The sequence below is a fragment of the Pristiophorus japonicus genome, chromosome 16 (genome assembly GCF_044704955.1).
Source record: "Pristiophorus japonicus isolate sPriJap1 chromosome 16, sPriJap1.hap1, whole genome shotgun sequence".
NCBI classification, from domain to species: domain Eukaryota; kingdom Metazoa; phylum Chordata; class Chondrichthyes; family Pristiophoridae; genus Pristiophorus; species Pristiophorus japonicus.
This window is the reverse complement of record NC_091992.1, coordinates 76683972-76705541: the sequence shown is the minus strand read 5'-3', so window position 1 is coordinate 76705541 and position 21570 is coordinate 76683972. Positions and strand designations below refer to the sequence as shown.

Here is a 21570-nt window from a genome sequence, read left to right as displayed (position 1 = left end):
AAGCCTCATAGCATCCTCCTCGCAGCACACGTTGCCACCCAACTTAGTGTCATCGGCAAATTTGGAGATACTACATTTAATCCCCTCATCTAAATCATTAATGTACAGTGTAAACAGCTGGGGCACCAGCACAGAACCTTGCGGTACCCCACTAGTCACTGCCTGCCATTCTGAAAAGTCCCCATTTACTCCTACTCTTTGCTTCCTGTCTGACAACCAGTTCTCAATCCATGTCAGCACACTATCCCCAATCCCATGTGCTTTAACTTTGCACATTAATCTCTTGTGTGGGACCTTGTCGAAAGCCTTCTGAAAGTCCAAATACACCACATCAACTGGTTCTCCCTTGTCCACTCTACTGGAAACATCCTCAAAAAATTCCAGAAGATTTGTCAAGCATGATTTCCCTTTCACAAATCCATGCTGACTTGGACCTATCATGTCACCTCTTTCCAAATGCACTGCTATGACATCCTTAATAATTGATTCCATCATTTTACCCACTACCGATGTCAGGTTGACTGGTCTATAATTCCCTGTTTTCTCTCTCCCTCCTTTTTTTAAAAGTGGGGTTACATTGGCTACCCTCCACTCAATAGGAACTGATCCAGAGTCAATGGAATGTTGGAAAATGACTGTCAATGCATCTGCTATTTCCAAGGCTACCTCCTTAAGTACTCTGGGATGCAGTCCATCAGGCCCTGGGGATTTATCGGCCTTCAATCCCATCAATTTCCCCAACACAATTTCCCGACTAATAAGGATTTCCCTCAGTTCCTCCTTCTTACTAGACCCTCTGACCCCTTTTATATCCGGAAGGTTGTTTGTGTCCTCCTTAGTGAATACCGAACCAAAGTACTTGTTCAATTGGTCCGCCATTTCTTTGTTCCCCGTTATGACTTCCCCTGATTCTGACTGCAGGGCACCTACGTTTGTCTTTACTAACCTTTTTCTCTTTACATATCTATAGAAACTTTTGCAATCCGTCTTAATGTTCCCTGCAAGCTTCTTCTCGTACTCCATTTTCCCTGCCCTAATCAAACTCTTTGTCCTCCTCTGCTGAGTTCTAAATTTCTCCCAGTCCCCGGGTTCGCTGCTATTTCTGGCCAATTTGTATGCCACTTCCTTGGCTTTAATACTATCCCTGATTTCCCTTGATAGCCACGGTTGAGCCACCTTCCCTTTTTTATTTTTACGCCAGACAGGAATGTACTTGCATTTATATAGCGCCTTTCACGACCACCTCAAAGCGCTTTACAGCCAATGAAGTACTTTTGGAGTGTAGTCACTGTTGTAATGTGGGAAACGCGGCAGTCAATTTGTGCACAGCAAGCTCCCACAAACAACAATGTGATAATGACCAGATAATCTGTTTTTTGTTATGTTGTTTGAGGGATAAATATTGGTCAGGACACCAGGCTTAACTCCCCTGCTCTTTTTCGAAATAGTGCCATGGGATCTTTTACGTCCATCTGAGAGAGCAGACTGGGCCTCGGTTTTACGTCTCATCCGAAAGATGGCACCTCCGACAGTGCAGTGCTCCCTCAGCACTGCACTGGGAGTGTCAGACGAAATTTATTGTGCTCAAGTCCCTGGAGTGGGATTTGAACCCACGACCTTCTGACCCAGAGGCGAGTGTGCTGCCCACTGAGCCACTGCTGAATGGGATGAAGGTCTCATCTGCCACCTGTTATGATCTCAGAGGCATCCAGGCACAGAGCCCACTGATTGCCCATCATTGAAGACCATTTGGCACTAGGTTGGCCAATGAATGGTGCCAGCACTATCACTCCTCAACTAATGACCACAAAGATCCATCAGAAAAACAGCAATCTGGAAGGGACCGGGTTTGGGGGATTGGGGGAGGTGGGAAAGAGTTGAAAATTAACGTGTGGTCACCGATTACCTGTGCAGTTGAAGCTGAGGGGGGTCTCCAACAGGTAGAGGGCCTGGTCTGGGTGGATGGTGCAGGCCCCTCCGCTGGGCGGGTAGTTAGGGGTCAGAATGATGCTGGAGAACCCTATAGTTTCCTCTTCCGGGTCAGTTATGTTCAAGGTGAAGGTGTAGTTGACCCCATCTTGCAGGACACCCCGTCGAATGACCAGGTCGGGATTTGAGTCTCCGGTGGAGGTGGTTTTGTTGTCTAAGGTCAAAGGGTTGCCGTCTGAACTCTGAACTGTCCATTTGTGCTGCAAAGAAAACGAAGCACAGAAAATGCAAATGAGCAAGTTGCCCGCCAAGCAAGATGGAGGACAGCTATTCCTCTGCATGGGCATCACAACCATGAGCATCCTCTCCTGTTATCGAACTGCAGTACATTATACAGAAAGGAATAACGGGGGCCGAAATTGGTGGAAGTGCGGCCGAGGTTGCGCCAGAAAGAATTTTGTTTTCGGAGATCCCTCCGGTACTGCCCACGTGCCGCCGGGCGGGAGATTGGTGGCAGAGGTCCCGCCGGAGTGACGTGCTGCCGCCCGCCCGCGTCGGAGGCGGGAAATCCGGCATTATCCTCGGGCGCGATCCACTGAGATCGCCCTGCTGCCCGACAGAAGGACCACTGGCAAAAAGCTGTCTGTGAGTCGGGCGGCGGGGAGAATCGCTGAGAGTCCTGCAGCGCTGCACACCCCGGCTATCATGCACGTGCTGGAGCATTATACCTGGCTCTGACAGCTTGATGGAATGGACCTCAACCCGCACACAGACCGTTGGGAAATGTAAATCCACGTGACTCCGTGGAAGGGAGGGCGTAGTGGGGGAAGCGGCAATAAGTATCGAGAGATGTTGAAGGCTCAGTGGAGATGCCCGACAAGTGTTGACAGCATTTCAGGCGGACCATATTCAGTGACAGATTGTGACTGCGCCGATGGTCTGAGCTTGTGTCAGAGTGAATAAGCGAGAGTTAGAAGATGTAAAGCTCTGGCAGCTCACTGCTAGTGATAGTGAGAGCAGCACCACATGAGGTATGGAAGACGGAAAAATACATATCATGGATTGCAATGTCACTGATGACCATGTTATCTCAGGGGTGGCACTCTGCGATGTGTGTCGTAATAAAAAGCCTCAATGTGTGCCCTGCAAGTAGTTCAACTGACAGGCATTGAATGGCCTTGCAGCATTGGTGACCCTTACTTGTCGTCTCGCTGTGGCCTAATGACAGGACCCATTATACAGTGCAGTCGTATGTGGAGGGTAAGATATTCCTCTTCGAGCAGAGCACCTGAGGGAGAGCTGTGTTTTTCTCAGAAGGCACCACACATTATGTAAAAATGAGACACTGACCAAGAGAAGGTGAACAATGTGACTGTATTGAAAATCCCAGCATACCAAAAGTGACATAACATAATAAGATGAAGAATATTTGCACCAGCACCCACCCCTCTACCCGCTACCACCACCTCTCTGCCCCCCCGCCCCCCCAATGTGAGGCCCATGGTCCTCTGCTTTGCCCCGCCTTCAACACGCCGCGCCGCGCCCTTACCCTTCCCCGCCTCGGATTGAGCAGGTTGTGCAGGAGGGCGGCCAGATTTCTGCAGACGTGTCCGCCTTGGCGAAAAGGTAGGGGACGTGACTTGAAGGCCCCGGCATCTCCGGTTCCTCGGGATCCGACTGCCTTAAGGGTGTGGGATCGGGGGCTTGCACGACCTGGCCAGAGGCCACCGCTTGCCTCGTCGCCTCAACAGACTCGTTGGTGCGCTCCACCGCACGAGTGAGCCGCTGCATGCTGTCAGTATGGTGCTGAGCAAAGGTCTCGATGGTGGCAGCTACCCCAGCCATGGTCTGCAGCAGGTCGTGACCTAGCTCCACGCTCGTCCTCCATAGCTGCACCATCTCGTGAGTCGCTGCGAGCCGTCCTGCATCCTCAGGTGGGTGTTGGGTGGTTGTGGCATCGCGCACCTCGGCTGATTTAGAGCCACGGCCTCTGTGCCTGCCAGCACTTGTTCTCGGTTCGTCCGGTTCGAAGCCCAGGAATTCGGACCCCCACGCCGAGGATCCCCAGACAGGTGGTACACACGTCAGGAGGCTGCTGTCCTCCTCTTCCTCAAGTGGCTCGACCACGGGCCCTGCTCCCTCATCTCTCTCCTGTTCTTCCGGACTCTCGGTGGCGGAGGTGGGTGTGGTGGATATGGGTGATCTTGGGGGGGGGCGGGTGGCGGGGTGGAGGAAGGAGCCGCTGTCTTGGGCTGTTGACAACGTTGGGGTGGGAGACGTTGGGGGCCGCACTCGGCCTTTGTGTGCCAGAGGTGGATGGTGTTCATTGTTCGGTCTCACCATCTGCAGGCAGAGGCCAACATTTCATTCTATGGGCGGATGGGCGGAGGATTGGTGACGCCGACATGTGAGGCGTCCCATCTCACATTGTGCCATCAAGGAGTTCCATCTCTACATGGGCACACCATTAATGGGCGACAAAATGTGCCAGAAAGCCCATTTGGCTTAACATTGCATGAGCGTTCATGCCATCAGTGTTACGCACAGCGGGTATTAGTATAACCGTACCGTGCTCTAACACAGGATCTGCATTACCCTTTGTGGTGGCACGGTGGTGGTCACCCACCAATGCCAAGGCATGCTCCTCCAGGCTGCTCAACTCGATGACATCTGCTGGGCCCCCTCCCGTGGTACTCAGGCTTGCTGCCTTGGATGTATTTTTCTTCCGCAGAAAGATAAATGCCAGCCATGACCCCTTTCGCTCATGCAGCACACTCACACTCACACTCACACTCACAGTCACAGTCACACACACTCACACACACACACACTCACACTCACAGTCACACACACACACTCACACTCACACTCACAGTCACAGTCACACACACTCACACACACACTCACACTCACACTCACACTCACAGTCACAGTCACACACACACAAACTCACACTCACAGTCACACACTCACACTCACAGTCACAGTCACACACACTCACACTCACACACACACACTCACACTCACAGTCACACACACACACACTCACACACACACTCACACTCACACTCACAGTCACACACACTCACACACACACACACTCACACTCACAGTCACACACTCACAATCACAGTCACAGTCACACACACTCACACTCACACACACACACTCACACTCACACTCACACACAAATACTCACACACTCACACACACACACTCACAGTCACACACTCACACTCACAGTCACAGTCACACACACTCACACACACACACACACACTCACACTCAGTCACACACACTCACACTCACAGTCACAGTCACACACTCACACACACACTCACACTCACAGTCACACACTCACACTCACACTCACAGTCACACACACTCACACACACACACACACACTCACACTCAGTCACACACACACACTCACACTCACAGTCACACACTCACACTCACACTCACAGTCACAGTCACACACACTCACACACACACACTCACACTCACAGTCACACAAACTCACACACACACACTCACAGTCACACACACACACTCACAAACTCACACTCAGTCACAGTCACACACACTCACACACACTCACACACACTCACACTCACAGTCACACACTCACACTCACACTCACAGTCACAGTCACACACACACACACTCACACACACACACTCACACTCACAGTCACACACTCACACTCACACTCAGTCACACACACTCACACACACACACTCACACTCACAGTCACACACACACACTCACACTCACACACACACTCACACTCACAGTCACAGTCACATACACACATTCACACACGCACACTCACACTCAGTCACACACTCACACTCACACTCACACTCACACACACACACTCACACTCACACACAAATACTCACACACTCACACTCACACACACACACTCACACTCACAGTCACACACACTCACACACACACACTCACACTCACACACAAACACTCACACAAAAACATTCACACACACACACACTCACACTCACACTCACACACACTTACAGTCACACACACTCACAGTCACACTCACACACACACTCACAGTCGGAGTCACACACACACACTCACAGTCACACACTCACACTCACACACAAACACTCACACGCACGCACACACACACACACACACACGCACACACACACACTCACAGACACAGTCACACACACACATACTCACACACACACATACACACTCACACTCACACAAACACTCAGACACAAACACTCAGACACACACACACTCACACACACACACTCACACACACACACTCACACTCACTCACACACAAACACTCACACAAAAACATTCACACACACACACACTCACACTCACACACACTTACAGTCACACACACTCACAGTCACACTCACACACACACTCACAGTCGGAGTCACACACACACACTCACAGTCACACACTCACACTCACACACAAACACTCACACGCACGCACACACACACACACACACTCACACACACACACACTCACAGACACAGTCACACACACACATACTCACACACACACACATACACACTCACACTCACACAAACACTCAGACACAAACACTCAGACACACACACACTCACACACACACACTCACACACACACACTCACACTCACTCACACACACACACTCACACACAAACACTCACTCACACACACACACACACACACTCACACACACACACACTCACAGTCACACACACACACTCACACACACACACTCACACTCACAGTCACACACACACACTCACAGTCACACACACACACTCACACACACACACACACACTCACAGTCACATATACACACACACACACACACTCACACACAAACACTCAGACACACACACACACACACACACACACACACACACCTGGCACAGAGCATTTTGGTGTTCTATGGGAGGCCTCCAATAAATGGTTACTCACTCTTGCTGATATCACCACATCGTTCCACCGTTTCCTACACTGGTCTCCATCCCGCACAATGTTAGCCATTGAGGACACGGCCTCATCAATCTCACTCCAGATGTGTCTGTATTGGGGTGGTGGAGGTTTGCCACGACCTTTCCGGGTCAGGTCTTTATACCTGCGCTCGAGCTCTGATACAAGCCCCTCCAGTTCTTCATCAGTAAACCAGGGAGCACTGACCTTGGTTTTAACAGTCTTCATTGAAGCCTTTTGTCCTCGATGGATGGCTGCTGATAAATTTGGTCCTCTCTATTTCCAACACTCTTCCATCTCCAACTGGTAGTTGCAATGGACTGAGCAGAATTTAAGCGCATGCGCAGATGTTCCAGCAGGCCCAATCGCGGCAAATCTGACATCAGCAGCTTAATAAAACTACAAAAAAAAAGTCGCGCTGATGCGCGGTGCACGGCCTCCGAATTTTTCCGATTCATGAGGCCTGCACCTCCTGCCCACTGCTGCCGAACCCCGCTCCTGCCCGCTGACCCCTGCTCCCGCACGCTGACCCCTGCTCCCGCCCGCTGACACCCGCTCCCGACCGCTGAACCCCGCTCCCACACACCAACCCCCGCTCCCGCCCACTGACCCCCGCTCCCACCCACCTACTCCCGCTCCCGCCCAACGACCCCCGCTCCCGCCCACTGACCCCTGCTCCCACCCACCGACCCCGGCTCCCGCTCCTGCCCACCGACCCCCGGTCCTGCCCACCGACCCATGCTCCCACCCACCGACCCCTGCTCCCACCCACCAACCCCCACTGACCCCCGCTCCCGCCCACCGACCCCCGCTCCCGCCCACCGACCCCCGCTCCCGCCCACCGACCCCCGCTCCCACCCACCGACCCCCGCTCCCGCTCCTGCCCACCGACCCCCGCTCCCGCCCACCGACCCCCGCTCCCACCCACCTACTCCCGCTCCCGCCCACCGACCCCCGCTCCCGCCCACCGACCCTCACCGACCCCTGCTTCCACCCACCAACCCCCACTGACCCCCGCTCCCGCCCACCGACCCCCGCTCCTGCCCACCGACCCCCGCTCCCACCCACCGACCCCCGCTCCCGCTCCTGCCCACCGACCCCCGCTCCCACCCACCTACTCCCGCTCCCACCCACCGACCCCCGCTCCCGCCCACCGACCCCCGCCCCCGCCCACTGATCCCCGCTCCCGCCCACCGACCCCCGCTCCCGCCCACTGACCCCCGCTCCTGCCCACCGACCCCCGCTCCTGCCCACCGACCCCCGCTCCTGCCCACCGACCCCCGCTTCTGCCCACTGACCCCCGCTCCCGCCCACCGACCCCCGCTCCTGCCCACCGACCCATGGTCCCACCCACCGACCCCCGCTCCCGCCCACCGACCCCCGCTCCCACCCACCTACTCCCGCTCCCGCCCACCGACCCCCGCTCCCACCCACCTACTCCCGCTCCCGCCCACCGACCCCCGCTCCCGCCCACCGACCCCCGCCCCCGCCCACTGACCCCCGCTCCCGCCCACCGACCCCCGCTCCCACCCACCTACTCCCGCTCCTGCCCACCGACCCCCGCTCCCGCCCACTGACCCCCGCTCCTGCCCACCGACCCCCGCTCCCGCCCACCGACCCCCGCCCCCGCCCACTGATCCCCGCTCCCGCCCACTGATCCCCGCTCCCGCCCACCGACCCCCGCTCCTGCCCACCGACCCCCGCTTCTGCCCACTGACCCCCGCTCCCGCCCACCGACCCCCGCTCCTGCCCACCGACCCCCGCTCCTGCCCACCGACCCCCGATCCAGCCCACCGACCCCCGCTCCCGCCCACCGACCCCCGCTCCCGCCCACCGACCCCCGCTCCTGCCCACCGACCCCCGCTCCTGCCCACCGACCCCCGATCCAGCCCACCGACCCCCGCTCCCGCCCACTGACCCCCGCTCCTGCCCACCGACCCCCGCTCCCGCCCACCGACCCCCGCCCCCGCCCACTGATCCCCGCTCCCGCCCACTGATCCCCGCTCCCGCCCACCGACCCCCGCTCCTGCCCACCGACCCCCGCTTCTGCCCACTGACCCCCGCTCCCGCCCAATGACCCCCGCCCCCGCCCACTGACCCTCGCTCCCGCCCACCGACCCCCGCCCCCGCCCACTGACCCCCGCTCCCGCCCACCGACCCCCGCTCCCGCCCACTTACCCCCGTTCCTGCACACCGACCCCCGCTCCCGCCCACTGACCCCCGCTCCTTCCCACCGACCCCCGCTCCCGCCCACCGACCCCCGCTCCCACCCACTGACCCCCGTTCCTGCACACCGACCCCCGCTCCCGCCCACTGACCCCCGCTCCTTCCCACCGACCCCCGCTCCTGCCCACCGACCCCCGCTCCCGCCCACCGACCCCCGCTCCTGCCCACCGACCCCCACTCCCGCCCACTGACCCCCGCTCCCGCCCACCGACCCCCGCTCCCGCCCACCGACCCCCGCTCCTGCCCACCGACCCCCGCTTCTGCCCACTGACCCCCGCTCCCGCCCACCGACCCCCGCCCCCGCCCACTGACCCTCGCTCCCGCCCACCGACCCCCGCCCCCGCCCACTGACCCCCGCTCCCGCCCACCGACCCCCGCTCCCGCCCACTTACCCCCGTTCCTTCCCACCGACCCCCGCTCCCGCCCACTGACCCCCGCTCCTTCCCACCGACCCCCGCTCCCGCCCACCGACCCCCGCTCCCGCCCACTGACCCCCGTTCCTGCACACCGACCCCCGCTCCCGCCCACTGACCCCCGCTCCTTCCCACCGACCCCCGCTCCTGCCCACCGACCCCCGCTCCCGCCCACCGACCCCCGCTCCTGCCCACCGACCCCCACTCCCGCCCACTGACCCCCGCTCCCGCCCACCGACCCCCGCTCCCGCCCACCGACCCCCGCTCCTGCCCACCGACTCCTGCTCCTGCCCACCGACCCCCGCTCCAGCCCACCGACCCCCGCACCCACCCACTGACCCCCGCTCCTGCCCACCGACCCCGGCTCCTGCCCACCGACCCCCACCGACCCCCGCTCCTGCCCACCGACCCCCGCTCCTGCCCACCGACCCCCACCGATCCCCGCTCCCACCCACCAACCTCCGCTCCCACCCACCAACCCCTGCTCCCACCCACCAACCCCCACCGACCCCCGCTCCTGCCCACCGACCCCACCGACCCCCGCTCCTACCCACCGACCCCTGCTCCTGCCCACCGACCCCCACCGACCCCCGCTCCTACCCACCGACCCCCGCTCCTGCCCACCGACCCCCACCGACCCCCGCTCCTACTCACCGACCCCCGCTCCCACCCACCGACCCCCGCTCCAGCCCACCGACCCCCGCTCCTGCCCACCGACCCCCACCGACCCCCGCTCCCACCCACCGACCCCCGCTCCAGCCCACCGACCCCCGCTCCAGCCCACCGACCCCCGCTCCCACCCACCGACCCCCGCTCCCACCCACCGACCCCCGCTCCAGCCCACCGACCCCTACTCCTGCCCACCGACCCCCACCGACCCCCACCGACCCCCGCTCCCACCCACTGACCCCCGCTCCCACCCACCGACCCCCGCTCCAGCCCACCGACCCCCGCTCCTGCGTACCAACCCCCGCTCCCACCCACCGACCCCCGATCCCACCCACCGACCCCCGCTCCTGCCCACTGACCCCCGCTCCCGCCCACCAACCCCCGCTCCCGCTCCAGCCCACCGACCCCCGCTCCTGCGTACCAACCCCCGCTCCCACCCACCGACCCCCGATCCCACCCACCGACCCCCGCTCCTGCCCACTGACCCCTGCTCCCACCCACTGAACCCCGCTCCCGCTCCTGCCCACCGACCCCCGCTCCTGCCCACCGACCCCCGCTCCCGCCCACCGACCCCCGCTCCTGCCCACCGACCCCCGCTCCCGCCCACCGACCCCCGCTCCCGCCCACCGACCCCCGCTCCCCGCTCCCACCCACCCCCGCTCCCGCCCACCGACCCCCGCTCCCACCCACCGACCCCCGCTCCCACCCACCGACCCCCGCTCCCACCCACCGACCCCCGCTCCCCGCTCCCACCCACCCCCGCTCCCGCCCACCGACCCCCGCTCCCGCCCACCGACCCCCGCTCCCACCCACCGACCCCCGCTCCCCGCTCCCACCCACCCCCGCTCCCGCCCACCGACCCCCGCTCCCACCCACCGACCCCCGCTCCCACCCACCGACCCCCGCTCCCACCCACCGACCCCCGCTCCCCGCTCCCACCCACCCCCGCTCCCGCCCACCGACCCCCGCTCCTGCCCACCGACCCCCGCTCCCGCCCACCGACCCCCGCTCCCGCCCACCGACCCCCGCTCCAACCCACCGACCCCCGCTCCCCGCTCCCACCCACCCCCGCTCCCGCCCACCGACCCCCGCTCCCACCCACCGACCCCCGCTCCCACCCACCGACCCCTGCTCCCCGCTCCCACCCACCCCCGCTCCCGCCCACCGACCCCCGCTCCTGCCCACCGACCCCCGCTCCCACCCACCGACCCCCGCTCCCCGCTCCCACCCACCGACCCCCGCTCCCGCCCACTGACCCCCGCTCCCGCCCACCAACCCCTGCTCCCACCCACTGAACCCCGCTCCCGCCATTGCCGACACAACTGCGATGAAAATCACTCCCGCCTGGCCCCACTGATATGTAGGTGCCGCCCGGGGACTGCCGAAAAAATGGGCGGGCCTTACAGTTCACCAATTTCTGGGCCAAGGATTTGCATTTCTATAGCGCCTTTTACAACCTCAGCATATTTCAAAATGCTTCTCAACCTTTTAAGTACTTTTGGAGTATAGTCACTGCTGTAATGTGGGAAATGCAGCAGCCAATTTGCGCACAGCAAGCTCCCACACACACAATGAGATAAATGACGGGGTAATCTGATCTAATATTGGTCGAGGGATAAATGTTGTTCAGAATGTTGGGGAGAGCTCCGCAGCTCTTCTTCCAATAGTGCCACAGGGTTTCTGTTTTTTACGTCCACCCAAGAGAGACGACATGCCTCGGTTTAACATCTCGCCTAAATCCGGCGCTTCCGACATGCAGCACTTCCACGATACTGTCCCTCAGACAGTGCAGCGCTCCCTCGGTACTGTCCCTCAGATAGTGCGGCGCTCCCTCAGTACTGCCCCTCTGACAGTGCAGCACTCTTTCAGTACTGCCCCTCCGACAGTGCAGCGCTCTCTCAGTACTGCCCCTCCGACAGTGCAGCACTCCCTCAGTACTGCCCCTCCGACAGTGCAGCGCTCCCTCAGTACTGCCCCTCCAACAGTGCATCAGTCCCTCAGTACTGCCCCTCCGACAGTGCATCAGTTCCTCAGTACTGTTCCTCCGACAGTGCGGCGCTCCCTCAGTATTGCCCCTCCGACAGTGCGGCACTCCCTCAGTACTGCTCCTCTGACAGTGCATCAGTCCCTCAGTACTGTCCCTCCGACAGTGCGGCGCTCCCTCAGTATTGCCCCTCCGACAGTGCGGCACTCCCTCAGTGCTGCTCCTCTGACAGTGCATCAGTCCCTCAGTACTGCCCCTCCGACAGTGCAGCACTCCCTCAGTACTGCCCCTCTGACAGTGCAGCACTCCCTTGGTACTGCCTCTCCGACAGTGCAGCACTCCCTCAGTACTGCCCCTCCGACAGTGCAGCACTCCCTTGGTACTGCCCCTCTGACAGTGCAGCACTCCCTTGGTACTGCCTCTCCGACAGTGCAGCACTCTCTCAGTACTGACCCTCCGACAGTGCTGCACTCCCTCAGTACTGCCCCTCCGACAGTGCAGCACTCCCTCGGTTCTGCACTGGGACTGTCAGCCTGGATTACTATCCTGTGTACATCTCCAAAGAGACTGAGGCCTGTAACAAACTGAAGGCGGTGGGGGGGGGGGGGGGAGGGGAGGGGGGCGCGGCAGCGACAGACACAAAACAAGAAGAAGACCATTAATACAAAAGCAAAATACTGCGGATGTTGGAATTTGAAATAAAAACAGAGAATTCTGGAAATCTCAGCGGGTCGGGCAGCGACTGCGGAGAGAGAAACAGAGTTAATGTTTCGGGTCTGTGACCCTTCGTCAGAACTGGCGAAAGTTTGCGATGGAACAGATTCTTGAGGAAGTGGAGGGGCACTGAGAGGGGGAGGGGAGGAGAGAACCAAGGGAAGGTCTGTGATAGGGTGGAAGGCAGGAGAGATTAGAGAGACAAAAAGGCCGACGAGCCGAATTGAGATGGTAATGGCACAAGTTAGGAAACAAAAGATAAGTCTAGATAGGGAGTGAATGGTGGAATCATCACCAGCTGCCCTGGGAAATAAAAATAAAAAGGGTGGGTGGGGGGGAGCACACGCGTTACTGGGGAGACTTACCGTGGACTTGTTGCCGCAGTTCTCACATCTTCCGGCCAGCGTTACGTGGGTGCTCCTGCTCACTGCATAGCTCCAGAGGACATGGCAGGAGATACATTCCAACATCACACACGGGATCTTCCCAGCTCGAACCAGAACCTGCAGTTCACAACACAGGGGTTGTATCTCGGCCAGCACACGGACACAGGGCTGAATCACGCACGCCCAACACAATCACCAATTCAATGCTTTTCATAAAGAAACACACACACACATGCGCACGCACACACACGCACACACACACACACACACACACGCACACACACACACACGCACACGCACACACGCACACACACACACTCGTGCATGCACACACACACATGCATACACACGCGCGCGCGTGCACATGCACACACACACGTGCATGCGCACACACACACATGCACACATGCACACACACACGTGCATGCGCACACACACATGCACACACACACATGTGCATGTGCGCGCGCACACACACATGCACGCACACACACACACGTGCATGCGCATACACGCATGCACACACACATACACACACACACACACAACAGACACTCGCGCATACACACACACAGACACATGCACACGCACACACACGGACACACGTGCATACATGCACATACCCACACACACACAGACACATGACAAACACACATAGACAAATGCATCGAGAAACACACAGACACAAAGAGACACAGACATTCACACACAGACACACACACACAGATACACACACAGATACACACACACAGACTCTCATACACACAGACACAAAGAGACACCTACATAAAGACACATCCACGCTCACAGACACATACATCATCATCATAGGCGGTCCCTCGAATGAGGATGACTTGCTTCCACACCAAAAGCGATGAGTTCACAGATGTTTCAATGAAGGACCTAATATTCCAGTCCTGAACTCCAGGGGTGGAAGATGCCTGTGCGTGGATTTTTTAAAAGTGTGGTGGCCGTTGCACACCAGCCACCACACGGGCTTGACAGAGCTAGGTCTTGGTCCAGTGGCAAGGGTTAACCAGGACGACTGGAGACCTGGTGCGCACACATATCGCAGTGTGGGCTGGCCCGTGCTGCCCCTGGGCCCTTGCCTCTTCTGGGCCCACACACACAAAGGGACACATACATAGATGCACACACACAGACACACACGCGCACACAGACACACGAGCACACAGACACACACACAGGCACACACACACACAGACACACACGCGCACACAGACACACACACATAGGGACACAAACACAAGAACACACACACACAGACATCCACACAGGGACAATCACACACGTACGCTCACACACAGACACAGGGACAAACACAGGGGCAGGAATCATTAGACAGCCACTCAGAGCATGACCTGAGCTGATTTTCCCCTCTCCAGCAATCAGATGCTACGGTGGAGTGCCATGCCTCCAATTCTGTTCATGAGATGACTCAGTACAGACCAAGAATTGAAAGTTGACCACATAAGAACATAAGAAATAGGAGCAGGAGTAGGCCATTCGGCCCCTCGAGCCTGCTCCGTCATTCAATAAGATCATGGCTGATCTGATCTTGGGCTCAGCTCCACTTCCCTGCCCGCTCCCCATAACCCTTGACTCCCTTATCACTCAAAAATCTGTCTATCTCCACCTTAAATATATTCAATATATTTGATTAATCCTATCTCATTACACATTACCAGATCTAAAATAGCCTGCTTCCTGGTTTGTTCCATAAGGTATCGTTCTAAGAAACCATCCCGAATACACTCTATGAACGCTTCCTCAAGGCTACCTTGGTCAATTTGAATTGTCCAATCAATGTGAAGATTAAAATCGCCCATGATTATCGCAGTACCTTTCTTACAAGCCTCCATTATTTCTTGATCTATACTCTGTCCTACAGTGTAGCTACTGTTTGGGGGCCTGTAGACTACTCCCACCAGTGACTTCTTTCCCTTATTGTTTCTTATCTCCACCCAAACTGATTCTATATCTGGTTGGTCTGCACACTAAGCAGTGTCACGAAGCTGTCCTGGGGACCCAATGCTGTTGAAATGAATGTGTTGTGGGTGAATCCAAGGGATGAAATGAATGTGGAAATATATCGAGCTTCATTCTCACGGCACGTGACGGTATCTAGGCCCCGCGCAAGCCTGTCACACACCCAGAATCTCCGAGATCTTTCTGTGCAATCTCTCCTGGTCCATCCACGGCCCTGAGGATAGATGGGACTTACGGTTTGAGTGGTGTGGGCGGCCTCCTTGCCCAGCTTGCTGAGGGTCAGTGTGAACACGTACGTGGTGCCCGGCAGCAGAGCACCCCTGGGGATGGTGACAACAGGCTCTGTCAGAGCGGCAGTAGGGATACAGGGATAAGTGGATTGATCCTGGAAACAAGGGATGTAACGATCAACGGGTCATTTGTAACAGTGACCCAGCCACTTGCTGTGTCCTGGGCCCAACCCACACCCCACTCCACCCAAACCCGACTCCCACTCACCCCCCCGATCCCACCCCACGACCCCACCCCCCAAACCCCACTCCCACTCACCCCCCCGATCCCACCCCACACCCCACCCCCCCAAACCCCACTCCCACTCACCCCCCCGATCCCACCCCACACCCCACCCCCCCAAACCCCACTCCCACTCACCCCCCCGATCCACCCCACGACCCCACCCCCCCAAACCCCACTTCCACTCACCCCCCCGATCCCACTCCACACCCCACCCCCCCAAACCCCACTCCCACTCACCCCCCCGATCCCACCCCACACCCCACCCCCCCAAACCCCACTCCCACTCACCCCCCCAATCCCACCCCACACCCCAAACCCCACTCCCACTCACCCCCCGATCCCATCCCACACCCCACCCCCCCAAACCCCACTCCCACTCACCCCCCCGATACCACCCCACGACCCCACCCCCCCAAACCCACTCCCACTCACCCCCCCGATCCTACCCCACACCCCACCCCCCCAAACCCACTCCCACTCAGCCCCCCAATCCCACCCCACACCCCACCCCCCAAACCCCACTCCCACTCACCCCCCCAATCCCACCCCACACCCCACCCCCCCAAACCCCACTCCCACTCACCCCCCCGATTCCACCCCACGACACCACCCCCCGAAACTCCACTCGCACTCACTCCCTGAAACAGGCAACAGTAACTATTTCAGGCACCAAAAATCAGTCTCTAACACTCCCAGGGTAGGTACAGCACGGGTTAGGTACAGAGTAATGCTCCCGTTACAGTGTCCCATCAAACACTCCCAGGGCAGATACAGCACGGGTTAGATACAGAGTAAAGCTCCCGCTACAGTGTCCCATCAAACACTCCCAGGGCAGGTACAGCATGGATTAGATACAGAATAATGCTCCCCCTACACTGTCCATTCATTTTCCTCAGCTCTAACCTCACTGGTGGGGCCATGCTATCGGCTCGGAGTTGGATTCCTGGTTAGTCTGGAACTGGGGCTCAGGGCAGTCTCGTGCTGAGGCCCCAGGCCCTCGAGGAACTGGACTGAGACTCATTTGATTGGGAGTTGAGCAGGCGGAGACTAATCTCATTCCCTCAGCCTGGCTTGGGTTTGAACCAGGGCCCAGAAAAGGTCCCCAGTGTCTACCTCACAGCCCCATCCCCCAGAGGTACAGCATTGCAGCGTTTCCTAACTGGGGCAGAGATTGCATTGTGTGTGGTTATAGGCGACACTTGGCCCGTGTGATCTCCTGCAGTGGGTTCCATCGCCTGAGGGGATTGGCGAGGAATTTCCTCGAGTAGTTTTTCCCTCATTGGTCCTGGGTTTTTCTCTGTCTTTCTGTCTCTCCCAGGAGAGGGTTGGAAGTGTCTAGTCAGGAGACGGGGAACATCAGGAATGTGGGCCAGGATTGATGGACTAGCCGGTCTTCTCCTGCCCCTTACTTTTCCGGGCGTGTGTTCCCATCCAGTCACTATTTAACATAACTTTTTTATGCAGTGAGTGGTTAGGATTTGGAATGCACGGCCTGAAAGGGGGTTGGAACATGATTCAATAGCAGACCTCAAACGGGGTTTGAATTAGTACATGACGGAGAAGAATTTGCCGGGCTGTGGGAAAAGAGCGGGGGGAGTGGGACTAACTGCATTTGCACTTGGCAGGAGCCGGCACAGACTCGATGGGCCGAATGGCCTCCTTGTGTGCTGTACTATTCTATGGTTCTATGAGGGAGGTGGGGTTTGAGTCTTACCGTGGTCTGGCAATGCCAGTGATACGTCAGGCCGTCCGCCTCTGCCACTGCAACATCCGGGTCATAGGATTTGGATGCGTCCAGCACCAGGTCCTGCCGATCATCCCAGGTCCTCTCCGATCCCCCTCCGATCACGGCCACCAGTTTGCTCTGCACCACGCGGATCACCACCACCACCGCCCGGCTCAACGGCGTGCCGCGCAGCTCCGCCGTGAACTGCAGGCACAACGTGCCGAGGGGCAGCACCAGCTTGGGCAGCGCCAGGAGGGGTCTGGCAGTGTCGGCGTCGCCGAGGGGCAGTGTGGCCGAGCCGCCGCAGCTGGCTGTCTGGAAGGCCTGCCAGTGATAGCGGGCCCGGTAGGCGGTGCAGCCCCCCAGGTCCACGTGGGCCTGGAAGTAGTTGGCGCGTGCCCTGGCCACGGCGGGTGGAGGCCGGACCAGCTGCACCTCGGGCGCCCGGCACTTGGGCCGGCGCACCGTGACCGCGAGCCAGGCCCGCGCCGAGCTGACCTCGTTGAAGGCCTCGGCCTCCACCGTGTAGCGGCCGGCCACCCCATAGCGGTGCCGGGCGGTGCCGTTGCGGCCCACGATCGGCGTGCGGGAGTCGCCGAAGTCCCAGCGGTACCGCACATCGCTGCCCCCGGACACTGCCATGCCGAACATCACAGCCTGGCCGACGAACGGCTCGGTGCTGTCGGTCCACAGCTCTGCCGCCGCCATCACCGAGAGCTGGACCCGGAAGTGTTGGGTCAGCGTCAGCTCGCCCAGCTGACCAGCAGCCTCGAGGCAGACGGTGAGCTCCCCGACGCCCGGGGGAGTGTAGGTGACGCTGGGGCCCGAGAGGTGCCAGTCTGGGGAGCCCGGCAGGTGGAGGTGCCACCGGTACCTCGCGCCCTCCGCCCCCGTCCGCACGCCCGCCGTCAGCACCATCGCCCTGCCGGCCTCCGCCGCCGGTCGGCAACAGTTGACCAAGTGCAGCCCGCCGATCTCCTCCACCACCGCCACGCAGGTGGAGCGTGTCTCGCCACTGACCGCGTTGCTCGCGGTGGCGGTGGCGTTGTGCTGCCCCAGCGAGGGGAAGGCTGTCCGGTAGGACCCGGCGTGCAGCGAGACGCCCACGTCCAGGCTGGGGAAGTACAGCGAGTAGCGCACTTCGCTGCCCTGCCGCACGCTGAGGGTGAAGGTTACCGCCTCGCCCGCCCGCACCGTCGCCTTGTCCGGCACCACTGCTAGCCCCCACACCCGGTCCTGCGTGGTGATGTCGTGGCGCGCTGCCTCCCAGCTCACCCTGTTGGAAGCGTTGAGGGCCAGTGGGTACACGCCCGCCCTGCCGAATGCGTGCTTGGCCTCCCGCCCCCGCCAAGTCCTGGTTCCCGCGGCCCCCGGCATGCTCCACTCCCAGGAGACGTCGGTGCCAGTGGCCACGGAGCCCCGCATGCCAGCGGAGGCGTTGGACGGCACGTAGAAGGGAGGTTCCGCGCCCAGCACCGTGTAGCTCACTCCCGAGATGGGCTCCTGGATTCTGAGTGCCAGCGAACCCCGCGCCCTGCCCAGACCGTTGCTGACAGTCACGTTCACCATGGCGGTGCCCGCAGACGGGTAAACGCAGGAGAGCGAGGAGACGTTGGTCCCGAGACACTCGGCATCTGCTTCGACTGACCATTCGTACAGCAAGTCACTCCCCGACACCACCGTTACCCTCAGGTGAACCGTCTCCCCAGTAGCTGCCTCGCGCGATGTCGTGGTGACCTCCACCGCGACGATACGCTCCTGGACCAAGATCTCTTTGCTTTGGTTGACTCTGCCGAGAGCGTTTGCGGCCAGCACTGCCACGCGGTAATGCCCGGCCACCTCTGGTTGGAAGACCACCGTCGATCCTTGACCCTCTGCCACCACGACGGCCCCTCGGCTAATGGTCCACTCGTAGGACACGTTGGAGCCGCGTGCCACGCCCGCGCGCAGCGCACAGGCTTCCCCGGCGGCATGGTAACCGCCCCAGATCAGGTCTCCGCTGCGTACCTCCAGCTCTTGGATCCTCTCTTCGGCCCGAATGGTGACCGTCGCCGTCTCCTCGCTAACCTCGTTCCTCGCCCTCGCCACCACCATGTACGTGCCGGGCTGCCGGAACGTGTGCCCGAAGCGGGCGGGCCCCGGGCGCAGGGCGCAGTCTCCGCACACGGCCCAGGAGAAAGAGACCGGTTCCCCTGCGGACAGGGCGGCGGTGAACACTGCCTCCGCCCCAACCTCCACCGTGCGCCGCTCGGCGCCGAGGCTCAGCCGCGTGACGGGGGTCACCACCCGCACGCCAAGGCGCCTCTCCACGAGACTGACCAGGTTTTCCCCGATGACGGTGATGGTGAAGGGGCCGGGGCTCCGGTAAACATGCGCCCGCTGGAGGCCCCGCCCTCCGGCCGAGCCATCGCCAAAGTCCCAGCGGAAGGTGGCGTTGGTGCCCGAGGCCCCGCGCAGGCGGAATTGGTAAGTCCGGTTCATCGAGAGGGCCGCCCGGCCATCACCGTCGTGCCGGATGGTGAAGTCACCGACACTTTCCTGAACGGCCACCGAGCAGGAGCCGCTGCGGCCATCAATCCGGTTGCTGACGCGGACGGTGGCCACGTAGACACCGAACCGGCTGTAGGCGAACGTTAGCTCGCCACGGCTGGGCTTGGGGGGGCTCGGCACTCCCATATCCCACCGGTATTCGTACCGGTGCTGCCTGTCCTCCCGGGGCACTACTTCGGCCACGAACCGCACCGGCTCGCCAGGCAACGCCCAACGGCTGCCGGCAGCCAGACGCACGGAGCCGATCGGCGCCTCCACGCAGACGGCGGCCTGGTGGGAGGCAGCACTGAAGGGGCTGCGGGCGGTAACGGCCATAGTGTAGTTGCCGGCTGTGGCGTAGGCGTGGAGGAGCGCAGGGCTGCCGCGCACCTCCCGGGCTGGGCTGCCGTCACCGAAGCTCCAGCGGAAGCGCGTGGCGTTGCCGGCTCCAGAGACCTCGGCCCGAAACGCGGCCTCCCGCCCTGTGGCCAGGCAGCCGGACATCCTGATTGCCGTCACCCTCAGCGCGTAGACCTCGACCGTCGCCGAGCAGCTGGCCGAGCTCACCGCATTGCTGCCGGTCACAGCCACGGTATAACTCCCTTCCCCCCCGTAGGTGTGAGAGACAGCAGCGGTGATCAGGTTGGCGAAGGTGCGTCCGTCCCCCATGTCGAAGGCCCACACCACGTTGGTGCCGTTTGATGCGTGGGCACGGACCAGCGTGGTGGAGCCCAGCTCGGCCCGTCCGCTGGTGGTCACCACGACGCCCGCCACCTCTTCCTCCACTGTCACCGTCAGGTGGCAACGCAGCCCACTGGCCGTGTCATTGGCCTGGAGGGTCACGTTGTAAACTCCCCTCGCTGTAAACCTGTGGCCCACCGTGGCATTCGTCCCCACCACAACCGCAGCTCCATCCCCAAAGTTCCACGTGTAGACTATCCCGTAGGAGGAGGGGCGAGGGACGGCTGCAAACTCAATGAGCCCATTGATGCGAGGGTGGTCCGGGGTCAGTGCACAGCTCAATCCCGACAAAGGGCTACGGGCAGCCACCGAGAGGCTCCTCTTTACACAGCTCCACTGAGCAACAATCTCCACCTCCAAAATATAGTCACCTGGAGAAACAGAAGTGGTTTGTTTTAAACTGTTAGTTGGTTATTTGCAGCTTATGTGAATGGACTCCTGGCCATACAGCTGTCTCCGTCAGCCCAAAGACAGCAACAGAGAGCGCGAGAGACAGAGAGAGGGAGACAGAGAGAGAGTGTGATAGAGAGAGTGCGAGAGAGAGAGGGAGAGACAGAGAGAGAGACAGAGTGAGCGACAGAGAGAGAGATACACAGAGCGAGACAGAGAGAGGGGAGGGACAGAGAGAGAGAGTGATAGAGAGACAGAGAGAGAGATACAGAGAGAGAGAGATACAGAGAAAGAGAGAAAACAAGAAAGAGATAGAGAGACAGAGAGAGAGATACACAGAGAGAGACAGAGAGA

General features: G+C 60.1%; 1 protein-coding gene across 1 annotated transcript in view; it reads right to left on the bottom strand.

Moving 5' to 3' along the window:
- pkd1b (polycystic kidney disease 1b) overlaps positions 1 to 21570 on the bottom strand; it is a 370954-nt gene that overhangs the window by 117089 nt on the left and 232295 nt on the right. Inside the window, exons 11-14 of the mRNA XM_070856829.1 lie at positions 17545 to 21197; positions 15550 to 15699; positions 13284 to 13421; positions 1907 to 2189 (exon numbers count right to left, since the gene is read on the bottom strand). Coding sequence (XP_070712930.1) covers positions 1907 to 2189; positions 13284 to 13421; positions 15550 to 15699; positions 17545 to 21197 — 4224 coding nt within the window. The remainder of the gene's footprint in view (positions 1 to 1906; positions 2190 to 13283; positions 13422 to 15549; positions 15700 to 17544; positions 21198 to 21570) is intronic.